Source organism: Manis pentadactyla, chromosome 2, assembly GCF_030020395.1.
Source record: "Manis pentadactyla isolate mManPen7 chromosome 2, mManPen7.hap1, whole genome shotgun sequence".
NCBI lineage: Eukaryota > Metazoa > Chordata > Mammalia > Pholidota > Manidae > Manis > Manis pentadactyla.
Genome location: NC_080020.1, coordinates 215996592 through 216022362, shown reverse-complemented (window position 1 = coordinate 216022362; position 25771 = coordinate 215996592). Strand labels below are relative to the sequence as shown.

The window sequence follows — 25771 nt, the reverse complement described above, 5'->3', positions numbered from 1 at the left end:
CTCTGCGGCTCTGTGCTGAGGCAGAATCACAACTGGATTCTAACTCTGAGGAGATTGTTTTCACTTTATTTTAACCACCCACTGCTGCTAAAAAAAAAGTAATTAAAAACATCTGTCTCACATAGTAACTTCCTAGTTCTATTTTCACTTTTCTTTTGTATTTTTGTGATTTTTTTTTAAGTTCTGAGATAAGCTTTATTGCAGTTAATCAAAGTGAAATGGATAATGACACTAGAAAAAAGTTATAGTAGTAATTTAGAATCACATATAGTTGGTTACCTGGTATTTATGAATAATAAGTCATTTTGAAGTAATTTATTTATTGGACTTACTCCTTATAGAAATCTATAACTGTCTCTATCATTTATATTTAAACATAGCAGAGAACATTGGGATATCATAATTGCCTTAATACTTTTTACCCTTTTGCAGATATATTTTGGTATTTTCTATGTAAAATACGCACTTGTATGTATGCCAAGCAGATACACACATAGTCTATATAAAATAGCATGGTTAAGTTGTGACTATACTTAACCATAATTCTGATAAGGCTTGTGAATATATTTATATCTTTACATTTTTAATATAAAAAGTTTAGGGAACGCAGTCCAGTTGGGATCCAGCTAGAACTGCTGCCAAGAAAACCCTGCAGGAATGGGCTGGAGAGCAAGTCAAGGGGTGGGTATGTCTAGACTGATTCTTCCCGAAGAATTACGGAAAGGCAGATCCTAGAGAAGTAAGCTAAAGCAAGAAGCTTTTGAGGAATGATCAGTTTTCAGGCTTTCTAATGGCAAAGAAAACACTGGATCTTTCTCTCTTTGCATTACTTTCCTTGAGCAAGAAGGACAGTGGTGGGGAATCAGAAGAGAGAGGAAAAGTGGGAAAGAGGCATCACAGGCCATAAGCTCCACAGTGTCTAGCCTGGAACTGTTGCCAGGGGCTTTCTGAGACCCACAAAAACCATGGAAAAAGCACAGATTCTCCTTTCAAGCAGGAGAGAGGGATAAGAGACAATGGAGTAGGAAAGGCAACAGTTGAACAGTAAGCAAAGATATGTATCTATATTGTGGAGGACTTTTTAAAAGTGATCACTGGTATCTATTCAAATTATCGAAGGTGTGCTATTTTAAAGGAGCTGTTTTAATTTTTTAAATCTGTGAATGGTTTTTCAGTGTATGCAAACCACTCTGTTTTTGCAAAAAAGGAGAGAAGTTATTTAAAAGGTTATCTAACTTAAAAATTACTTGAGTTATATAAAAGGAAGAAAGTCAACTGAAAGAAAAAAACAGAAATAAAGAATGGAGATTGATAATCATTAAGCAGAAAGCTCATCTCAGCTTCAAGCACAGCACCCGCCAGGCTTTCAAGTCTGGATTATATGCTTGTGGCAGCCAAGTCAAAATGGCAGGGATACTGTTTTGAGAAATGAATAAACTCCTCTGAAACATGAACCTATAATACTCAAATCAAGATCCCTTCTCAGTTCCAGATTAAAGGAGATGAAAGAGGCATGACAATTTAATGCAATGCATCTCAGATAGGCAGGGGAGGAGCTGCCATAAAGGCCAGTAGTGGGATAAGTGGCTGCACTTGGATATATATATATATATATATAGCCTGTATAATGGGGAATGAAAAAGGCAAGATGTGTCAAAATATGAACCAGTGAATTTTGGCGGAGGGTATATGGGAATTCTTTGTACTATTCTTCCAAATCTTTTTTTTTTCAAAATTGAAGATTAAAAAAAAACACATGCCTTCTCAGAGCCTCTCATCTCATCTCTATCCAAAGTAAAGAAATTCCTCCGCCTGCAAATTTTCAACTCAAGAACATTTCTAAGCACAAAATACCCCTACAGAGCAGAGGCCTACCCAGCATCTCCTTCCAGCAGAGGGCACTGGAGTTGCGGTTTTGGAGCCTGGCTCCTTGCAGAATCACTGGCAAGCTTTCAAAAAAAAAAATTAAGTCCCGTGATCCACCCAAGATCCTTTAAATCAGACTCCCTGGAGCACAACTCACAGGTGATTCTAGAGGCCACCAGGGCAGAGAACATCTGCATTAGATGATATACTAATGTGGGTCTCTACCTAGACTGGAAGGGTGGATTTTAAGTCCAAAGTGACACCATTAAAAAGTCCTCTACTCATGAACTTGCCACTTGGAAATTTGCATAGTGTCACCTTGGGGAGGATCAGATTAAGTAGGCATCTGATGCTCCAAGAGAGAAGCTGTGGACCTCTACTGCTAGCTGCCTGCTCTAGCTTTACATAGACTGTTGCTCTATCTTGGCATTAATATTCCTAGGATATAAAGAACAAAAAAATCTCCGGATAAGTGCATTGGTATCTGGACTCCTAAACACCTCTGTATAATTTTCAATTAAGGGAGAGCAGTCCACCTGAGTATTTTTTGTTGCGTTTGAACATTCAGTCTTGTTCTTGTAGGCCACCAGCAGAGGGAGCCGCACACCCAGCCAATGGACAGAAACTGTCCCTAAGGACTAGGATGTGCAAATAGGTGGAAGTGCTGAATCACTGAGCTGAGGGAGGCTGTAAAGATTGGTGGTCTTCGTGGAGACCCTATCATTTCCTGATCTGATTACTTCTCGGTATTCACCACTAGACTGTGGGGAGCTGGGGCGTGAGAGACCACATGGTGTATGTGAAGTTTGCAGGATTAGAAACAAGCAGCAGAGCTGCAGAAGGAATGTGAGCTCTGACCGTGTTGATTCACCTGTTGCCTGCGGTCTTGCACAGTGCCCAACACTGTAAGGCAAATAGTCACTATTCCTGCTGTTTCTGGCACCCAACAAATAAATATTCACCAGACTGGTGAGATGCTAGCATCCACTGGGATTGCCAAGGGGCTGAGATGCCCCTCCTTCCTTCCTTAGACCCCTTGTGGTAGTTTCTGCATCCTGCACCAATGAGACCCTTTGTTTTTGCCAGAAGGCTCTTCCTTCGTGGAGACCTCTACATTGGGTCCTGAGAAATTCATCCTCCCTCTACAACCTCCCCGCCCCGCCCCAATCCACAAAAACCTCTGTTTCCCCTCAGGCCCCTGGCCACCGCCAACCTGGGATAGCTGGCAAGTCCCTAGGCCCAGACAGTGGGTGAGACTCACACTCCGGCTGGCACAAGTGGCTGAAACTTCCACTGTTCCTCCTCACTGTCCAAGAAAAGCCGGTTCATGATCTTGTTCTTTTCCTCAGGGGGAATGAAGTTCTCGATGATGAGGTACCTGGGGCAGGAATAAAGCAGAGATGGGGAACTGGGGGGTGAGAGACCAACATAGTGTTATGTGAAGTTTGCAGAATTAGAAATAAGCAGCAGAGCTGCAGAAGGAATAGCAGAGGTGGAAACACCAAAAAGCTGGGGAAAGGGATCCCTATAGAAATACTGGAGTTGCTTCTAATGCGAAGATTGAAGGCTCAGGGTCTTAGGGTTACTTTTGGCCAGTACCCAGCATGCACTGTGGGAGAGTCATCAAATACAGGTAGAGGAGGGGAAGAAGGGAACAGAGGAGGCAGAAGAAACTCCAGAATGTGGGTCTCTCCTTCATCTCTCAGAACCCTGTTCCTAAGGTACAAGGGCTCCTGGGTGGGTAGACATTTGGATGGAGGCCTCCAGGAAGGAGAGGAGCCTGTCAGGGAGAGGCCCGGGGACTGAGGGAGGGTTGGCTGTGAGGACCAGGAATGGTGAAAGGAGGCGCCCTACTTGAGCTTGAGTTCCCGGGTCTGCTCATTCTGCGCCTCTTCCAGGTCCTGCCGCACGCGGATGTACTCATCATGCTGGTCCTGGATCTCCGCCTTCACCGCCTGCAGCTTGGCATAGAGCTGGTTGGGGACAGGGACAGCTGAGAGGCTGCACAGTGTGGCCACAAGGCTTTGGTCACCCAGCCTGGGCCCTGAAGGCTGCAGGCTCAGGGTCCACCAGCTCAGTCCTGGATGAGACCCGGATCAACGTCTGACTCTCCCTTCTGCCCACCACAAATCGGGATGAGTTATGCTGCTCTGACACCCTGACCTGTTACATGCCCTCTCTCAGCCACTGTCAACATAGTGGACTGTTGCAGCTGCAAGGGACCTGAGGGATCTTTTGGTCCAACACTCCTTTCGTAAATGAGGAAATGCAGGCACAGACTTAATCAAGGTCACACAACTAGTTAAAGAATCAGGACCAAGTATGGGACTGCTGGTCCAGGGGTCAGGTAGGGAAGGGGGCCTAAGCCAGTTTGGAAAGTGACTCATTCCCCACCTGCCTCTCCAGGGGCTCTCAGAAGCTGGGGTGTGGAGGGCAGCACGGATCCTGCTGTCCTGTTTATCACCCACTGAGAGATGTCCCTGGAAACTGCCATTGTGGCTGGGCATCTGCCTGGCCTGTTCTGGGGCAGCTCCATCAGCAACCCTAAGGGCTTTCCACATTCTCACCAGAATCTAGGCTGGCATTTGCTGCTTCCTGCCCTAGACCCTCAGTGCATGTATACCCCTCATCCCGGCCATGGGCTTTGCAGAGAGTCTTACCCCTTCACATGTCCACAAGGGCCTCGTGCTCCCTGCCTGGGCTCCCTCAGCTCGAGCCTCCTCAGAACTCCCCTGGCCCTGCTCCAGGCCTGGCTCCCCAAACTGTGACTCGCTAGTGACACCTTACAGAGGGACATGAGCATGGCAACTAGAGACTGGAAGAGACAGCCTTCCCAGCTGATCGGGCCCAGTCTCTGCCCTCCCCACGCCTCACCCCAGCAGCCCAGGCAATGTAACTCAGGGGTGCAGCAGTTCAAGCAGAGTGGGGAAGGGGCCCTAAGGCACATACCCCCTGGGCGGAGGCTGCCTCACACGCCTTCGTCCTGTCCTGATATAGCATCTCACCTTCTTGAGTTTCTTGGTTTTGACCTCCACCTCCTGCTGCAGGGACGTGTAGGTGCCCCGGAGCTCCATAGTCTCCTCATCTCGGAGCATCATCTCCTGCTGCATTTCCCGCTCACGGCGTTTCTAGGCCAAGGCAGGGCACAGGGACTCTCAGTGGAACAGCATGTGCTGGCCAAGGGAGCCTGGGAAACAATCCCATTCTGCCTCTCATGGGACTGGGCTTCACTGTGGCCACAGGTACCAGAAGGGATAAGGGAGTGTCCCATGGCCTGCATCCATTTTTCACAGCCCATCCTCAGTGGAGTCTCTCTGAACCTTCTTCTCCATTCACATGGACATGCCTTTGCCAGGACTGCCCCATGTGGATGGAGACCTCAGCCCCAATGGCTGGCATATTCTAGGGGTGTCAACCATACATACAGGTGCCCATAAAACTGGCTTCCCAGTTGCCTCACCCTCTACCCATGTATTATCAGGGTTGACTGGTAAGACCAACAACCAATAAATTATGGTTCTTCATGATTTAGGACATAGTCATAGGGTTGGCAAAGAATTCACACCCTGTGGAAGGTCCAGGAATTAGTACCAGGTGCCCTCTGGAGGCTGACATCACAGAGAGCCACCACTTCCTCTCACCCACCAGCTGGCTGGAAGCAGCCAGAGGCAGCGGGCTGGTGGATGCATGGGATCCAGGTGGTATGTCTTAGGTTCCCAGCTGTAATTCTAGGGATCCTGAGTCCAGAATGGCTTACTGCCCAATGACTCCTAGACATGACCTCAAGACTAGGAACCCCCAGGGGACCTGAAGCCCCCGAAGCCCCCAGCCCTACCTGCTCTGCAATCTCCTGCCTCTTCAGTTCCAGCATCTTCTGCTGCTCGTTGGTGTGATCCATGATATTCCTGCCCCCAATGAGCAGCTTGCTCTCCATGGCCTAGGGACACAGTCAGATTAAGAGACGGGCTTTTCAAAGGGCCATAGCTCCCAGATTGAGAGGCCTGGCTTTCCTGCTCTTGTGATTCTGTCAGCAGTGGATGTAAGATATGTCCTGGGTGGAACCTCGTGGCTCTCATCAACAGTGAAGTTCCCCCCTCCAGCCTCCTGTGCCCAGAACAGGGCCCATACAGTCAGCAGGACCATTAGATGAGGCAAAGAGAGGGGATCCCTCAAGGAATCCCTGATCGGACTGTTTTGGATACAGACAGAAGGTTGGTTCAACATACCTGGGAAGTGGGTATAGGTGACAATCTAATCCTGGCAATCAGCACCCAGCTGGTGTTCAAAAGTGGAGGAGAGGGACAGAGGATACAGTCACTGGGCATCCCAGCCCTTTGGCTAACTGGTCCCTGACTCACGAAGAGGGCTCTCAACAGAGGCAGTAGAAAAGGGTATACACTTCAGCTGATGTGAAAAGCAGAAGAAAAGCCAAAGGAAGAAGCCTCTGGAGCACGGAGGGGCAGCCCAGAAGCAGCATGAGCTTTGGAGAAAAGCCAGAAAGACATTCTACCACTAACTGCAAGGCCTAGGCCAAGTATCCCCTTCAGTTCTCACATCTGTGACATTGGAACCACCTCTGTTCCAGGAGGGCCAGCAACCATTTGCTGAGCACTATTTGCTAGGGCTGAACTAAGCCCTAAACAGACATTAGCTCCATCCTCATCCTAAGAGAGAGGTACTATTACACTCTCTAAGTAAGTACTCTCCCCAAAGAGAGGTACTTTGTTCATTTCTAACAAATGAAGAAATCTGGAGTAGCTAGCCTAAGGTCATGCACCTAGTTAAGAAAGAAGAGAGATTTTAGCCCACCATCCCCAGTGAGCCCATGTGCTGTAGAAAAGCCCCTAGTCCGGTGCTTGGCACATTCCATAGTGGCTTGTTGAATCCGAAGCTTAAATGATAGTGGATTTGTGTAAACTATGTAAATTGTGACTATAAAAAACTATGAGTTGAGGTCTGATGTGGTGTGCTGGATGGTGAGACATTAACCCGGAGCAGGGCCTGGGGTGGGTGGGAACAGGCAGCTGCCTGGGGCCCCTTCCTCTGCAGCAGCTCTCTCAATGGCCTCACTATTGCTTATCAGAGGGTGCTGCCCCCAGGCATCCCAGCTGTCCTTTGGTTTCATCCCAGGCCTCTGGAAGGTTGAAATCACCTTCAGCCACCAGAAGAAATCAGCTGCCTCGCCTCAGGAATTTTTCCCAGTGGAGCCAGCTGACCCTCCCAAGGGCTCTCGAAGCAGGGGGTGCTACCAGGATGGGGGAACAGGAGGCTCTGTGACAGTCTCATCACTGGGGACAGAGCAGGACAGGGGTTAAGGGCTGCTTTTGGCAGGTCAGAGGCTGGGCTGTGTGAGGGTGCCATTGGACACTGTGTAAAGCTGGGCCATGCAGAGCAGCCCTGCATGGCCTCAGAGGCCGTGGAGAGAGCTGCTGCAGAGGAAGGGGCCCCAGGCAGCTGCCCGTTCCCACGGCCGCACCACCATGGCCTGCTGTGCTTATACCCACCCCAGGCCCTGCTCCGGGTTAATGTCTCACCATCCAGCACACCACATCAGACCCCAACTCATCCTAGACTTTTCCTTCTCACCTGAGGGCGGCACTTGCACTGCCTTGGAGTGAGCCACTCCTTACCTTTTATGCCCTTGGCCCCTTACCTACCTCACCCTAGGCCCTGCCTACATCTCACACACCCCTACATCTGGTCAGTCATTAAATCCCCTCAAGTCTGTCTTCTCGTTACGGCTCACATCATTCTCTCATTTTCCTCCTCCTGGCACCTGCTGACTTCATTGGGATCACCACAGAGCACCTGGATCGCTACCATGAGTTCTCCACTGCCTCAGTTTCCCCCTCCATCCATCACCACCTGACACCAGGGGGATCCACCAGAAATACAAGTTTGGGCATGGCTGTCCTCTGCTCCAAACTACTTAATGGGCCTCCATGCCTTGCAGGATAAAACCCAAAGTCCGGTGCAGTGACAGGCCCCATGGACTGGCCTCTCCACAGAAAGCATTTTGGCTCCCTGAATGTGCTGGGCCTTTTCTCAACACTGGGCTTCTCTTCCCATCTATGTCCACCTGGAACACTGCTACTTATCCTGCAAGAAACAGCTTAAGCATCTTGGGATGTTTTCTCTGCTTCCTTCAAATCTGCACAATTCCACCTCTGGGCCTCCCCAATAACCAGAACACATTCCTGCTCTTTTCCCATGCCATACCATTATTTGCTTATATCCTGTGAATTCAGTCAGGGCAGGAATCAAGTCTTACTCAGGTCTCAGTGGCCTAGGACTTAGCACAGTGCTTGGCACATAGTTAAGTGCTCAAATAAATGTTGATGACTGGAAGGAATTTTGGAAGTAGTCCCAGAGGGGGATTTCCAGGTCCTTTTCCTGGGGTCCCTCATTCAGAACAGAACCGGCTACTCATTCTAGCTTCTCCTTCAGTTGGCACCCCCATACCACTGCTGCAGGGCAATAGGGCAGAGACAGGGGCTGTGCATCTGGGAAACTCGGCAGGAGGGCTGGGATGGGTGTGAAGAGGGAGGAGGGAGAGAAGGCAGCAGCTCTCTCTTGTACATGGAGGAAGCCCCCTCTGTTGTGGGCCGTGGGTTCTGACCCCCCTGACTTCTGGGTAATGGAATCTTGGGGTCCCTGGTGTCTGCCTTAGCCTCCCGTTCTAAGACACACTTGTCCACTCCAGCCCTGTGTCTTTGCACATTCCTTAGCATTTTATGTGATTCTAGTCTCCTTCACTCTTTGTCACCTCACAAAAAGACACTAGCTCTCAAACTTGGTAGCATATTAGAATCACTGGGGACCTTTTAAAACTCCCTATGCCAGGGCACATCATATTACTTTCTCAGTCCGTTCCTCTCATGACTGACTAGCTGTGTGAGAACCCCAAGCCAGATGCCTTAGAGAAGAGTATGTGGCAATAGCTGATGCCCTGACTTTTTCCCGACTGATGAACTAGAGTGGAGGGAAGAATAGGGAAAGAAACCAAGAGGAAGAAAATCACTATTTTCTTTGCACCTGCTATGTGCCAGGCATTTCACATTTACTCCTCCTAATAGCCCTTTAAGCAGTGGGTCTCAAACTTTGATGTGTAGTAGAATCACCTGGAGAGCTTTTAAAAGGCCTGGTGTCCAGTTTATACCCCACTTCCAGTAAAACTGGAATGGGGGTGCTGGTGCTGAGGTCCAGACACTTGTGGTTTTTAAAGGTTCTCAGGTAATATTAATGTGCAATCAAATTAGAGAATCACTGCTTTTTGAGGCCCCCAGCATCAGCATTACTGGGGAGCTTGTTAGAAATGCAGAATCTTAGGCCTTACACAGACCTAGGGGATCAAAATCTGCATTGTAGCAAGTTCCCCAGAGACTTATGTGACATGCTTTAAGGGGCATACTATTAGCACCATCATTTTTCCCAAGAAAGCTCAAAGAGGTTAAGGTCACATCATTGCCATTACATTTAAATGAGAATCCAGACCCAGGCCAGCCTGGCTCAGAGCTCAAGTTCTTTCTACTGCAGACACCAAGTTGAGTATTTTGGGAAGCAGAACCTGCTAAAGCAAAAGCAACATGTTTCCAGCAAGAGGAAATCATGTCTGACTGACCTCCAGAGTTACTCCAGTACATGGAGAAGCCAGGGGCCAAAACCATAGAGGTTCAACATCAGAGGTTAGTCAAAGTAGTACTTCCTCATAACAGAGAGGTGAATTAGGGAAAGGAAACAGAAATAAGCAGGTATCTTCTAAATGGAAAAATAAGGTGTTTCAGGGCTCAACAATAGGACAGATCTCCCTTAGAGCTTGTGCAAGAAAGAGTGTACCAGTGAGATACCCAGATTACCAGACGCCCCCAGATCCTCTCAGGTGGTGAAGCACAAGAGAATTTCTAGGCCATGTGAGCTGACAAAGAATGGCAGATAAGCTTCAGTTACAGTTTTACATTTTTGGGGAAAAGTAATTCTAGCTCTACTCATTAAATGATAGCTGTGAGAAGTTAGTTATAAGCAAAAAAAAAGAGGGGGGAGGCGGGAAGGGGTGTAATTTTCTATTGTTCCCAGAAGACAGGGGCTTAATATACTGCCACAGCTCAAAAAGCCAATAGCATCTGGCCAGACACCATCAGGAAGGAAGGCTTTTTGGAAACAAAACAAAAATCATTCTACCCTCATATCATGATGCAGCTGAATCTAGAGTACTGTGTTATCATTCCCGGGAAGGGAGGCTAAAACCATCCAAGGGCGATTATAAGAGACTTAAAAAAAAACAGGACTTCTTAGTCTGCAAAGACAAAGCAAGGTTAAGAGGACAGACCTGATCACTATACAATCAAAACAGGTGAGAAGAGGAAAGATCCAGACTTTTCCAATTAATCCCAGTACACAGGTAAGAGCTTATACCTTGAATTTAGGACAAATAAAGGGAAGTTGTACTGTTGATAGAAGGTGATACATTTATGGAATTTGTTATCTTAGGAGTACTGGGTTAAATACTTAACAGTTTATTAAAGGGTTGTGGCTTTTAACCTTTTACTGTCTTTCCTTTCAGAAAAAAGTTGCACTCGCATCAAAATAACCAGAGAAGTAAAACAAAGTGAGAAAAAAGTCACATATTCCTCACCTAACTTCCCATTCGTCCATATGCATGCCTATAGATATTGTACAAATTTATAGACATTGTACAAATATTACCTTATGTCCTACTGATTCTACTTGATCAAATATCCCAAGAATTTCCTGTTATTTCCATAAATACTTATAAGTTTAATGAATGCTATGATATTTAAAGTGGATAATATACAAAAGACAATATATTTAGTTAGCCCCCATTATAAGGTATTTTGGATGTTTATATGTTTGTAATAACACCCTTGTGCATATAATTTCCTAGAAGGATACTACAGGAGTAGACAAAAGATTATAAACATTTTATGTATCTTAGAACAAAATGGCAAGTTACTTTTCTAAGCATTTATACTACTTAAACTACTGCCAGCAACAAATAATGGAGCCACTTTTATTACAGTGTCAAAGGCAGCAAGTGTTATCATAGTACTAAAATTTTGCTATAATAATACATATAAAATTGAACCTTCGCATTTATTTTATATTTTCTCTATCTCTGAGGTGGTCTTGTGGAGGTCCCCTTTCACAGAGTATCCTTAAAAAAAAACCCACACCTAGTCCCTTGCTTTCCTTATTTAAGAAGCCCATTTGGGCATTGCCAGGCAGGATTTGAGTTGCCAGTCAGGCCTGGAATCTGATGCATCAGCAAAGACTACCAGGTCCCCCAAGACCCAACCCTCCTCCCATCTGCACCCCCACAAAATGATCCCCAGGACTGGTTTCTGTGCGGGTTCTTGCTGATTTGCCTTTGTATTAGACCTCCTCCTTGGACCTAGAGCTCTGCTTCAGGATCTCTCCTTCTGGCAGAGCATTCAATTCAGGAGTGAAGGGAATTTCTGGATGGTGTCTGACTGCCCATTATCCCCCCAACCCATTTATCCACTGCCCTGTGCTTCTCTGCCTGCCCCACTAGGCCCCAGCCCGGACTGTGGTCTGAATGACAACTGAGGTTGCCTTATCAGTTTCTCACCAAGTCTTGCCCACTTGCCAGCCCATGCTATCAGCCAAGCCTGCCTACAGAGCCTTGTGCTAGCAGAGGGGGCTGGCCTAGGCATGAAGTCTGTGGGTGGGCCTCAATCCAGGTGCCAAGTCTCAGCCCCTTAAATCTCTCCAGTCCCAGCCCACACTGCTTCACCCCACGCTCTGATGTATGGCATGCATGACTTCAATTCTTTGCTTAGAAACAGTTATGTGGTTTTTTTTTTCTGCTTTTGCTTTTTACTTTCCCTATTTCTCTGAGAATACCAATGGCCATCTCCTCCTTTTCCTCAGAGATCTCTGTCCTTAAATATCTCCTGTTGAGGGAAGGGAGGGACAAGGATACCTTAAGGAGGCCCATTTCAGGCTGGGGTATATTAAGCAGAGGGGCTGGGATGTGAGGTTCTTAGTCCCCAGGAAAAGTTCCCTAGAGCTATCAGTTGCCTGAGTTAATGCTGCATTTGTGATCTCTCAGGGCAAAAGAGTACAGGTGGGAGGGGTCTTTGGTTTGGTCCCACTAGTTCTAAATAAGTACAGTATAACTAAAAGGCCAGCAGAGGCTGTGGGGGTGGAGGAGACAGGGCTGGCAGCTCCAGGGCCATGGTCTGACTCTAAAGAGAGGGATACAAATCACAGGTTAACCAAAACCAAGGTGACCTCAGGGACTCACACTATAGGTGAGGAAACCAGAGATAGAATATTCTAAGCCTGGAGTATCATAACCAAGGAATCTTTATGTGGATCTGCTCCTATATTGACTATGTACTTTCCCAATTTGATTAGCATCTTGATTCCAGGTATTAGTGGCAGGTCAGCTGCTGTGCCAGGTAACAGCCGACATCCCCATGGGGATCATGTCAGCCTGCAGACATAGCCTCAGATTTTCAGAGGCTCTTTTTTCCTATTCCAGGAGCAAATGGAGTACAAATCCAGGAGAAAGAAGGCTCCACTATTCACTGGAAAGCGAGAATGGAGACAGCCAGGCCCAGCCTGCCATTTTTCTGAGAAGATACCATCAAGTATGATCTTACACAGAAGCCAAATGGGCTGTGCCCTGCCACTGCCAGCTAATCTATGACATTCTGCAGGAGACAGGAGTCTCAGGATTCTGCCATGTGCCTGAGACTGGGCTGGGTCTTTTTTACATTAATCATCCCATTTAATCATCATGAGAACCTCCTGAAATAATAAGTATTATCCCCATTTGACATAAAAGAAAACTAAAGCTTAGACAGGGGGAGTGGAGCAGTATGTGGTGGAAGTGATATACCAGCCTCCCAATTCCAAGTTCAGTGTCCTTTCCTCTGTTCCACAGCTTCCTCCCAGGCTCCGGCAGGAAGGCACCTTGGAGAGAGGCAGTGTTGGCTATTTGCTTCTTTGCCAACTCTGGAGCCATCAGGAAAGCTCAGGGCAACATTTTTTTCTCTTCTTGTAGGAGGCTCTTATGCTGGTCTCCGAGGTGAGGAGGCTAGAGCTCCTCCTGTGTGCTTGGGAACAGGTGGCCTGTATCACCAGAGTCCCCAGGACAGGCTGAAACCCAGAATGCTCAAGGGTAGGGCCACCTCACAAGTTCCACGGTGGGATAATATAAGGAGTGCCGGGCATGCTGAAGAGCCTGGATCCTGGTACAGTACCTGTTCTGTCACGCTGTTTGCTACAAAATCTACAGCATCAGCCGCTGGACTTCAGTTTTCTTATCTGTAAAGTGGAGTACCTGCTAATCTTGCAGGCTTTGGGTAGGAATGGTGAGTTGGATAATAAATGTGAAAGTACTTAGTAAAGATAAAGCAGAGTCAAATCAGTGCCTGATTAACATTATCCATCATTCATCATAAAGAGTAAAACAAACAACTAGGGTGATAGTCCTTGCTTCCACCTCTTAGGAAATATGGCCCCCCTCCCAGCATCACAGACCTATTTCTCCCTGTGTGGTCCCCTGGTTGTAGAGCTGGAGAAGCCAACAGTGAGGGAAGAGGAAATGAGAGAGACATGAGAAAGGGATGAACAGTGCTATTTTCAGTAGTTCTCTGCCCTGGGGGACATAAATCAGGAGACTGAGTCTGAGTGTCCTGCCTAGAGTCTCCTTGGATGGCTCAAAACACAACAAAACAATTGGTCTTTCAAATGTTATTACTTGTCTCATCAAGAAGAAAGAACATAAAAGAGGAACAAACTGCCAGTTTTAAAATAAATTAAGTAATGGGGATGAAAAGTACAGCATAAGAAATGTAGTCGATAATATTGTAATAACTTCATATGATGACATGGTAACTACACTTACAGTGGCAAGCATTTTGTAATATATGTAACTGTTGAATCACTGTGTTGTACACCTGAAACTAATATCATATTGTATGTCAACTATACTTCTATTTTAAAAAAAGGAACACAGCAAATTGAAAACATTTATGGCAAAAAGATGATGATACTGGGATTTTACTCCTATTCGTTATTGACTTTAGTGATCTTAATGTTGTTTGAACATTAAGTAAAAAGAACAACTAGGGATCAGGAAACATTCTAACATAGTGGTTAGGGAGTGAGGTAAGCTGGACTGTACTCCTAGCCTTGTACTTGACAGGGTATAGATGCCCAGAAGTACTTCTGTCCACCTTGAAGACAAGCAGGAAGGAAAAAAAAAACCCTGCCTATCGGCTTCAGTGAGGAAACCATGAGCACCTCAGCTTTGAGCCTTTCTCTCCAGCACCAGGATGCAAATTCAGCCAGGCAATAAAATGCTACAATGTCGGAACTGGATGAGACCTAAGGATGCATAAGATGCAGTCTCAGCATTGTACAGATGAGGTACAGGGCCAGAGGGCTTGGGTGGGTGGTCCTACAGCCCCCAGTTCTCAGGCAGTGCTCCATCACTTTTCTCCAGCCCCCACTGTTCCTCATTCAAGTTGACCTCTAACTCTGGACTCCTGGCCCACTGTTTTCAAGGTGAATCAGCAAATGGTGCAGAAAGTGAGGAATCATCTATTGATCATTTCTTATGGTCCTGGGAGCAGAAGTGACTTGTCAAGGTCACAGGATTACCAATAACTGGGTATCACTGATATGCTGGACCATAACCCTGGAAATTTCCCCCAGGTATTCATTACCTGTAAGCCAATCTTCCAACCAGATGTTAACACATTTGTTTTATATTTTTTCTCCCTTAAAAATTTTAGATTTGTTTTAGTTTAACAAAGTAATGTATACTTTCTATAAGAAAAAGTATAAAGTTAAAAAAAACCTCCCCATTAGAATCCCTAAAGATAACCACTAATAGTTCTTTGTGATTCCTTCCAGAAATTCAAATAATTTAAGTATTAAATTAACTGTATTCACTGATTTATATTCTCAGCCTTGGTACTCAAAAAGATTTGCTGGCTGTGTGAATGAATGGCACTAGACTGAGGTCAGAGTCTGGGGGTTCGCATCACACCACACGGAAGGACAGAGGTGATTAAGCATCTCAGCAGACAAAAGTTCCCACTGGGGCCTATTAGCTGCGATCTGGCACGAATCCTTCCTCTCTGAACTGGTATTACAGTGTGGAGGTGAAGGTCATGGGATCTGGAAACAGGAAGACATAGGTAGGTATTCTGGGCATGTGACCTTGGGCTGTTCCTTTCTTAACATGCCTCAATATCCTCATTTGTCACATGGAGATTAAAGTAGTACTACTTCACGTGCTCTTGTGAGGACTGAATCAAACAAGCGCATAAAGAATACAGCAGTGTTTAGTGTTAACCATGCACTAAAGAAATGGTAGCTCCCATTATTATTACTGCTGTTATCATTCTGCTGGCTCACCTCAAGAAAGGAGAAAGCCTGCGGGTCCATTTCGTAGTGCTATAGACACAGTTCAACCCAGAGCCCAGTACTGATCTATTAAGTACATCTGGAAGGAAAGGCAGACAACCAGAACTTTCTAGTATTCTTTAGTCTGACCAGGAATTAATGCCCAGGAATTTCTAAGGAAAGTAAAAATTCTAGATAACACCAAACCACAAATGCAGGTACCCTGTGAACTCGGAACACAGGGTCTGCCTGGCATGGCCCCTAAGGCAAGGGCTGGATTTGTGGCATGAGGGACCATTTTCTTATCTCCTCAGGCTGCCTGCATCAGCAGCTCTCAGGCCCAGATAGCTCTAGATGTGCCCCAGGCTGGCAGGCTGGCAGGACACAGGCAGGAGAAGGGTGCCCTTCTCCAGCTGAATTCCAGGCCCTTCTTCCTAGTCCTCAGAGCACAATAGAACATTATTACAGCCACTTCATCCAATCTTGTGGTGTCTGGGGGCTGGAAATGACTAAGGGCAATATGATAATATACTCCTCCAGCCAATACACGCTGTGCCAAAAGGCCTGCTGAGTCTCAACAGAACTCTACACCCAGAACCTCTGACAGAAAGGTATTATACTTATATTCTTCCTGCTGCTCAGATCTTTATGTTACAAAATGCCCCCAGCTCACGACAATGATGTTAACTGACACACCCGGGGATGGGAAGGAGTATGTCACTGCTCCCATCAATGCCAAGAGATCATGGACTCTGACCTAGATGTCAGACCCAGTTTGGGGTGGGGATGGGGTGCACACAGTCCCGATTACCCCTATAAACCTCAGAGGGTCTGGCATGGGGCTAGTGTCCTTGGAAACATGAGGAAGGAAACCAGACCAGTTTTGGGAAAATAGGTGCTCCCTAGATTATTAGAGTCTCTGGAAACTGGGTGCAGCCCTATTCAGAGACTAACATCATGATCAAGACAGTGGAATGATACTGACAGTGGAGACTAACTCCCTCCTCTATAGCACTCTCTCTCCCAACGGGGGTTCTTGTCCCCAGAAATCCTGCTGTTCCCCTCTTTACTTACTCTCTCTTCTTCTCTCTCCCCCTGCCATTCTGACTCCACTTGTCTTTCCCCTCTTCCTGTCCCCTTCCATTTACTTCCTATCTTTCCCCCCATTTTCTTCACTCTTTTCTTTTCTTTGCCTTTCTCTAGTTGACCATGATAGAGAGCTGAAAAATATCTTTTATTATTGGTTGAATTCATACATTAAAATTTAAACTCTCTGATCTTAATTTTGGAAAGATGAACATTTTCTATTTTGCTCTAAAAAATGACTGTTTTTAACAATTAAGGGCTTATAATAGAAGGGACCTTTAAAGATCTTCTAGTTCAATGGCTCTTCTGATACATGAATTCCTTTAGAGGAACTCTGACACTCAGTTCCTCCTTGAACATCTCCAGGGATCAGAGCCACTGTCTTGAAGCAGCCCAACACTAACTGTTAAGAAGTTCTTGAGCTTAACATGCTGCCATAATTTTCACTTCCTGGTTATTAGGACAATCTAGATTACAAAAGCAGTGCAATCAGCAGAAGGGCAGTGAGTACCTATTATGTTCAAAAGATAGGGGTAGACCAGCTGGCTGTAAGGTTTTCCTATCGAGTAGCTTGTTTGGGCAGGCAAGATTGAGGAGATACACCGCAGCCAGACTCTGGTAGGCCTTGAAAGTCAGACTAAAAAGTGATGTGTTTGATATATCAGGAGGGTAGCCATGTGAAAACATCTATTAGGCAGTTGGAGATAACAGCAATAAACAGTTGTTATTCACTGAACACATATGACAGGAACTCTGCAAAGTGCATTAATTATCCCATTTAATCCTCTCAATAGCACTATGACGTAGATATATTATCATTCTATTTTATAGATGAGGAAACTGAGATCTCAGACCTAGGAACTCATTACACCCAGGCCTGCCTGACTCTGATTCCTCTATAAAATAAGGTCAGCAGAGAGACTAGAACAGATGACCTAGATTTGGGGGTCACAGAACAGAGGACCATGGGTCTTATATAAGCCCTGTTCTAAAGATGAGCCCCCATCTCCTTTTCCAGTCTTGTGCTTGCTTCTAAACTTCATCTCTAGCTTCCCATTGGATTTTGTCACTTCAAATTCACCACATCTACAACCAGCTCCTGTCATTTTTCACCACCTTCCTAGCAAGCAGATCCCGACCTGGTATTTCTAATTCTTTAAACATAAGAGAGGATCAAGTTGTGTGTCAAACCATACTGGGCTCAATTAGATATTCCATATACAAACCAGGAGGCCTTGGGCAAGTTATTTAACCTCAATGGGCCTCAATTTTCTTGTCTGTAAAATGGGAATAGTTACGACACCTTTCTTGGAAGGTGCTCATGAGGATTAAATTAGATAATTTGTGTATAATATATAGTGTAGCACTTGGCACAAAGTAAGTGTTAATTTATTCTCATTGCTATTGCTGTTTTTTCTGAGGTTTGAAATTCCCTCTCTTGCATACCCATTTACGGTTAATCACAATGCTGAGAGTAGGGGGAAAAAGAGGCGCCCACAAAGTGGACAGTAAAAATTCAATGCCGTTTGTACTGTCTGCAGTGACCTCATCCTTCTGGTTTTGGGGCTGCTCTGCAGGGTCTCTTTTCTACACTTACTGAAGACAGAACTGGGCTGTAGCCTAGACCCCCCCCTGCCCTTTGCCCTCCAGACCCACTTACTTAGGAATCAAGGAGCAGTGCTATTGTTTCTACCTCTTCCATTCTCTTTCACTCGAGTCTTCAGACCCCACTTCCCCAAACTCTCCTCTTTCCATCTAAGTATCTAGAATCAAAGTTTTAGAATCATCTAGTCTAATCCCTTAAAACATTAAGTTCAAAATTAAAGCAATCATTTACAAAAATTTCTTGCACAATTCAACTTGATTAAAATAGGCCTTCTCCCAACCCACCCACATGCATTCACCAGTCCTCACTGCCATATATGCCTTTTGCATAACATTTGCATTTTCACTGTGCAGAGTCATAACCTCAGTTGTGGGTCTGTCTGTGACTTTACCTGCTCCCCTACCTCATAGGCCTAGTATGCTATCCAATCCCCTGAAGATATTACATAAGCATGAATCGCTAATGATTAGGGATAGGGCAAACCCTCACACATTTGCACACCCTAACATGCCCTGAGGCCCAGTAAATCTGAAAGGAGACTCCAAGGAGACAGGCGTGGTGTTTATTACACAGTGAGGGGAGAACAAAGGGAATGGGGAACCTGGAGGTGGCAGGCAGGGAAAGCAGGCAAGATGGAGACGGTCTGGAAGATGAGTCAGAGAGTGAATGAGGGCAGTGGGTCGCATCAGCTACCACTTAGCTGCCCCCAGAGGGGTGTGTGAACTGGAAGAAGACAATGGGGGGAGGTAGAAGGGGAGTTGATGCCATAACTCAGAAAGTGGGAACTGGAGTGTGGTGTAGAAGGGAGCAAAAGCTCAGTGAATTTCCTGGAGGGATCCAAGCTCCTGCCTTCTGAGGTCTGGATGTTTCTTGCCTGGCTCTGCTCCCAAGGCTGCAGGGTTATGGCAAGGCAGTGGGTTAGGGCAAGGCAGTGGGCAAGGGGGAGGAAAGAGTTAAGCTAACAATAAAGATGTCAATACTGGCGATCACCGGACCCCCTGCTGGGCAGACAGAAGCCACCTGGTGGCTGCTAATGCCCTCCATTTATTTGGTGCTTTCAACCTATTCCAAATGCCCAGGCACTAATGATCTCATTTAATCTTCAGCACAACCCCGTATAATAGGCAGGCCTGGGATTATCTCTAACATGCTCCTCCCCTCCTTTTCCCTGTGGATCCCTCAAGAGCTCTCCAACTGTTTCCTCCATGGAAACATCCAACACTGATCATGGCAGTGCCTTAGGGGTTAGCGAGGTTGGGGTCCCCTGTCAAGGCTCCAGTCTGGGCTTGCTCGCTTATGCTGCTGTCTTTCTTGGGCTGGGTGTGACAAGAAGTCACAGGATATGGACTCATTCCCCTCCTGGAACTTCCCAGCCCCCACCCCCCCACCCCATCCCCCGGCTTGTATGGGGAAGTCTGGCACAGAATGACCATTTCAGTCAGGCCCCAGGGAGCTGTGTCAGACTTCCCCTCATTAGGCGAATGGAAACCTGAGTGACAAGAGGCAAAGGCTTCTGCCCTGAGTCACATGGTGAGCAAACGTGGAGGGATGCAGAATGACTTGGGAAGTGCACAGGTCTGGGGGCATCAGAAGACCTGGGTTCCAGTCCTGGCTCCACAGCTTATCAGATGGGGATGAGACATTCGCTCAACTTCCCACTCAACCTCCCCCTGCCTTGGTTTTCATAACTGTCAAATGAAAATAGTAATACCCATCTCTTGGGGTTGCCAGGAGGATTACATGCAATTAAAATACCCAAGTGTTATATAAAAGCAAATTACTCTATCAAGTAGCACAGGTAACATATCAGGACCATGACTTAATGGAAAGAGGCTGGACCAAGTATAAAGTGTCCAGGCTTTCCTGAACTCACCTGCGTGGCCCTGGGCAAGTCTGGGCCTCAGTTTTCCAAGGACCCTGGCAGCTATAAGATGAGTTGTTCTGTGGGCTATGCCTACAGCACAAAAATCCTGGAGCTGGCTGCCCTGATCTCCTGACAGTTCTATTATCTATGCCCCATATTGCTTTAGATCCAAGAATCTTACTGAGGGAACCAGTCAGTTGCCAATGATGGGAGATATACCATTGTTCCCAGTTGGAAGGATCCCATTGGATCCTTTGCTCCGTCCCCTCAACCCATTTCATCAGGGTTGAAGTGGGCTTCTACACTCTCTTAGTCTCCATTGCTTGCCAGCTTTAAAGAGATGTGGGAAAAGGGACTCACGGGTATGTGAGGGGCTCTTGGTAATGAAACTAAGGACAGATTGCCCATGTAAGATTTCTGAGTAGAAAGCACCAAACTGCCTGGATTCCCTTTTTCCTAGGGAGAGCTGAGTCTAACTGTCTTGTGTTTAACATTCGCTTCTTCCAGGATGGCCCAAAATGTGCCAAGACCCTGATTCTTTATTTGAGAAAGCAGCTCAGCATAACTCTTGCTGAGCTCAAGGAGGTGAGTTCATATTAAATATGCAAGCCCAGAGCCCCTGGTGCAGCGGCACATTCCCATAACACACACAATGGCAGGCAGTCATCTGTCCCTCTTCCAGCCACTGCCACTGTCTCTCTTCAGGCTGGGCTTCCCTGCTTCCCATCCCAAACTCCTGAGAGGGAATAAGACATGGAATGCTTTGCTCTCCCCAGCACGTGATCAGTTCATGGTTCCCTGCATCCTTCCTCCAACTCCCAGTCTTGAGGGCTCCTGGGACCTGGAAATGCCTGGAATATTGAGTTGCGGCATCTGCAGCATTGAAACTGAACAGGTCTGTGGCTGGCCAGGAGAGGGCCTCTGTAGCTTAGCCCCACCTAGGGCCGCTGACTCCCGAGGGGAAGGGAACAAGAGCTTGGAAGGGCCCTGAGAGCTCGCAGGCCAACAGGGTATCACACCTTACTGGGATGGGGTCCAAGTGTGGGGACCAGCTGGTTTGCTTCTCAGACTGGAAAACCTTCAGAGATCATCTGGGCCAACACTCTATTTTACAAAAAAGGGAAACTGAGGCTTGAGGGAAAGAGGAAGTAACTTATATAAGGGTCACTCACTGAGCTGTACAATAGCCTGGCCTAGACTCCATGTCTCCAGTGCAAGCCTGGTCTCTTTCCCACCCTCTGCCTGATCCCCCAAGTCTCTTCCAAGCAATTGCTCTGCACCAAATGGCTTTCACAGGGAGCAGATACACTTATGGTCCTGCCTTGTCATCCAAGAACTGAAAAAGCATGAGGTCTGTGGGTTCCAGCTCAGCTTTGCTATTCTGAAGGCTGGAGCCTTGGTCATGTCACTTCTCTGAGCCTTCATACCTCCCCTGTTCGGGGGGCACTTGAGAACCAGTACCCTGGTGGCTACTTTAAGGATCAAATGAGATCATGTAAACTGTGAAGTGCTATCCAAATGTCAGATATCATTCAAATGGTGTGAGATTTGTTGGTGCTGCAGAGGAGGTCACGGGGAAGGGGCTGTGAAGAGTGAGAACTTACACCCACAGGAGGCTCGGGGCCTGCCTGGCCACTCCATGGGTCTGCCCCACACTGGGGCCACCGGCAAAGACTGACAAGCAGCTGGCCAGACCAGGCCAAACTCATTGGCTTGAGAGACAACCTGCCTGTTTTGCTTCATGTGTGTGTGTGTGTGTGTGTGTGTGTGTGCATGCGTGCATGTGTATCCTCCTGGGCACTCCCAGTAGACTCTGCCTGGCAGCCCAGAATCACAGGACTTTCCAGGCTGCTTCAGGGGAACATTCAGCAGGACAGCAGTGTGTGCTACTGTGGGAGGACACCTGACTTCGGGCCAGGCCAGAGACCTTCAAAGAAAAGCCTACCAGCCCAGACCCCTCTGGGAACCCTGGCGTGCTCCTGCTCCCGCCGGGGACCCTTACCTTGTACTTGGCTGCAAGCAGCTCTGTGGCCTGCTGCTCCCGCTGCAGGTCTTCCAGCATCTTCTCCTTCTCCTCCAGCAGCTTTTGCTTCTCCTCACTCACTAGGCTGCGGTCATCCTGGATGGCTGCCTTCTCCTCCTCCAGCCGCTCCTTCTGCTCCTGCAGGTAATTCTCCATGTTCTTGTCCAAGGCTGACTCCAGGATGGGCGGGCGTGGGTGGAGGTTATTGTTATTATCATCCTCCTCTTCTGCCACCCAGGCCTCCATCACTGGTGCCTCCGGGTACCCGGCTGGCGCTGACACAGCCTTCTTCCTGCGGTTACTCTTCCTGCGGAGCCGCTTGCCCAGCATCCCCTTCTTCTCCAGCTGGGCCTTCAGGCGGGCAATCTCCTCCTGGAATTCCCGCAGCAGTGTGTCCTTAGGGTCTTCATTCACCCGGGGCTTGTTCTTGATGTTCTTGGCCCGGTTGGCAAAGCGCAGGGTAGAGAGACTCTCATCGTAGCTGTGAGAAGCTGGCCCCAGGGTGGCCACCATGATGGTCTTAGCATTCCCCCCCAGAGAGTCCTGGAGCAGCCGAGTCAGCTTGGAGTCCCGGTAGGGGATATGGGTGCTCTTGTTACCCGCCAAAGCAGCGATCACGTTGCCCAGGGCAGACAGCGAGAGGTTAATTTTGGAGGCTTCCTTAGGCCTCTCTCCACCACCTCCGCCGCCTCCACTGCCTGTGGGCTGTGTGACTGTGCCCCCAGCAGTGGTGGGGCCTGACTTGTTTTGCCTCTCGCTCCCGGCCAGGTCCACCAGGTTGAGCTTGCCCACACGGATGTGGTCCTGGCCATCCGAGCCACGCTCACTGCACTCCACGGTGATGACGAAGATGGCATGGGAGCGGGAGCTGACCTCATTCATGTGTGTGCTGCCCACTGCCCGGGTCTGGTTCCCCAGGTTCATGACATGCTCAATCTCCTTGACATTCTTGGTGACGAAGGAGGAGAGGTCCTTGATGTAGACACCCGTCTCGGGGTTCTCCTTCAGCTCTAGCCTCTTGCCAGGCTCCTTGGAGAGCAGGTCTCGAATCTCCTCCTGGTAGATCTCCAGGTAGGAGGCCCGGACCAGGTACTGCTGATTCTGGGAGCGTGAGATGTGAGTGAAGATATGCTCAAAGGTATTGGGGATGACCCCGCGGAGCTCGGGCTCCACCCAGGTGCCCTGCATGGTGTAGGTCTTGCCAGTGCCTGTCTGGCCATAGGCAAACACCGTGCCATTGAAACCCTGAAGCACCGAGTCTACCAGAGGCCTCACGGTTTCATCATACACATCTGCCTGCTTGGAGCTGGCATCATACACGGCATCAAAGGTGAAGGTCTTGGGCAGCTCCCCAGGGGCAGCGCGGGGGTTTCGCAGGGTCACCTGGCCCAGTTTCACGTCCATGGTCAGGATCTGCTCGTGACCTGCAGCCTCCTCCTTCCTGCTGAGGGGGCGGCACCTGGCCACCACCTTGAGGGCCTCGCTGGCCTTGGTTTTACTGGCCATCTTGCAGCTCTGTCCTTCCTACCCCACCCCCGGCCCCGACCCCCTCCGCAGCCTGGGCGGTCCTGCTGTCCTCCCAAGGTGCGGATCCGCGGGGCCAGCCCAGCCCCCAGGCGCCGCTCTTCAATCCGCAAGCAGCCTCCTAGGGTGGGGATGCTGGGAGGTGGCCCCGCCGCTGCTGCAGTCCGGGCCTCCCCTGCTCTCGGGTCCTCGCTGCACAGGCTGGGAAGGGAAAAATTAGACAGAATCCCCGGGCAGCCGCGGCAGCCGCGCCTGCCGAACGGCAGTGCGGGGAGCCCGCCCCATGCTGGGGCCCAGGGAGCGGTGCCGTAAACAGCAATGGCAACAATGAGATAAAGAAAGAGGAAAATGGGATGGGGGTGGACGGCAGAGCGGTCTCCTCCTCTTCTAGGGATCCATAGCGGGGGGTGCTGGAGCTGGGCGGCCGGGGGTCCCGGCCCTCCCAAGGGCAGAGGCTCACCTGGAGTCCTCCCCCCAAGCTGGGGGATCATTCATTGCAGCCAGCTCCGCTGCCGCCGCCTCTGCCTCCGCCTTCCCCGCCGCCGCCGCCGGAGAATGAGAGAAAAACAGAAGGGGATGGGGCGGAGCAGCAGCGGCGAGAGCGATGCTGCCGCGCTGCGGCCCCAGCTAAGCCGTCCGGCTCGGGTGGGGCAGGGGGCGGGGCCCCGGGGCAGGAGACACCAGCCCCGCGCGGCCCGGGCGCTGGGGACAGGGATGCATCGCCGGCGCGCACCCCCGCACACCGCTCTGGAATGACAGACTCCGGAGCCGACTCGGGTCCCGCGCCCGCCGGGCGGGTGCCGTGCAGCCCCCGCTCGCGTCACCCCTCTGGGCCCGAGCATGCTGGGAGTTGTAGTCCTGCCTTTGTTAGCCGGGTTCTGGCAGGTTGCTAATGCGCCTCCAGTTGGGGGTGGGGGGCCCTTCTTCTTTCACATGCAACCTCAGGAGTGACTGCTGAGGTTGTCGCCCACATGAGGGAAAAGTGGTATCCACCACCCACACTTGTTCCCTCCACAGCCCCCATCCTCCTACTCTCCACTGCTCCTGCGTTTCTGTCTGCAGACACATACGTCACACCATACCCAAGGATGTCACCAGGCACCTTAACTCCAAAATGTTTCTTGACTCTGTCTTTTCTTCTCCCTACCCTGGTTTACTTCTGGCCTTCCTCTTTTCTCTCCTGGCACTTCCTCCTAGCTGATTTACCTCCTCACCTCTTCTCTGCACAGACATCCTGGTCCCCTACCCTCCTTCTCCACTAGCCTCCCATATTGTATAAAAGCCTCTCCATCTTCTGACTCCTGCCTAACTTGCCAGCCTCACCTCCACCTACTCTCCTATAGAGAATCTGAGCTTCAGATATTCATTCCTTCAGTTAGCCAGTGCCTGCTCAACCCCAGACCAGTTCTAAGAGCTGGACCTTGTCTTCAAGGAGCTCACAATCTAGGAACTGTGTTTTGTTTACTTAACTGGCTGTGTTGTGTTGTATCTTTGTGACTTTCCCCAAGGGACTTTGTCATCCTTTTGTACTTGGTGCCCTGCCCCTTGGGCAGTTCAAGCTTCTTCTCCTCTGAAAAGCCTCCCCTGAACCATGTCTTTTGCATAGCAGAAAGAGACACACAATTTGCATAAAACAAAACTTGGGTTCAAATTGCAGTTGTGGTCTCCATCCAAGTGTGACTCTGGGCAGCCACTTAGCTTTCTTAGTCTTAGCTTCCTTGTCTGTTTAAAACAATTGGAGGAAGCAACCTAAGTGTCCATCAGTAGATGAATGGATAAAGAAGATGTGGTACATATACACAATGGAATACTATTCAGCCATAAGAAAGAAACAAATCCCACCATTTGCAACAACATGGATGGAGCTAGAGGGTATTATGCTCAGTGAAATAAGCCAGACAAGTACCAAGACCAAGTACGGAGAAAGACAAGTACCAAATGACTTCCCTTGTTTGTGGAATATAATAACAAAGCAAAACTGAAGGAACAAAACAGCAGCAAACTCACAGACTCCAAGAAGGGACTAGTTGTTACCAAAGGGAGAGCGGGTAGGGAGAGCAAGTGGGGAGGGAGAAGGGGATTAAGGGATATTATGATTAGCACACATAATGTATGGGGGGCACAGGGAAGGCAGTATAGCACAAACAAGACAAGTAGTGGCTCTATAGCATATTACTGTGCTAATGGACAGTGACTGCAATGGAGTATGTGGGGGGGGACTCAATAATATTGGTGAATGTAGCAACCACAATGTTGCTCACGTGAAACCTTGATAAGATTGTATATCAATGATAACTTAAAAAGAAAAAAATAAAACAATTGGAGAGGGAGATAGAAATAATATGACTTGGAGTAGTTGTGAGGCTCAACTGAAAAATGAATCATAAAGTAATGTACC

At 48.3% G+C, this 25771-nt stretch overlaps 1 protein-coding gene across 1 annotated transcript in view; it reads right to left on the bottom strand.

Annotated features, from left to right (window-relative positions):
- Window positions 1–24174, bottom strand: part of KIF3C (kinesin family member 3C) — a 33270-nt gene extending 9096 nt beyond the window's left edge. Inside the window, exons 1-6 of the mRNA XM_036881805.2 lie at window positions 23834–24174; window positions 21829–23574; window positions 5702–5803; window positions 4872–4994; window positions 3721–3839; window positions 3128–3244 (exon numbers count right to left, since the gene is read on the bottom strand). Of these exons, the coding sequence (XP_036737700.2) occupies window positions 3128–3244; window positions 3721–3839; window positions 4872–4994; window positions 5702–5803; window positions 21829–23355 (1988 nt within the window). The 5' untranslated portion in view covers window positions 23356–23574; window positions 23834–24174. The remainder of the gene's footprint in view (window positions 1–3127; window positions 3245–3720; window positions 3840–4871; window positions 4995–5701; window positions 5804–21828; window positions 23575–23833) is intronic.
- Between the last annotated feature and the right edge of the window lie 1597 nt (window positions 24175–25771).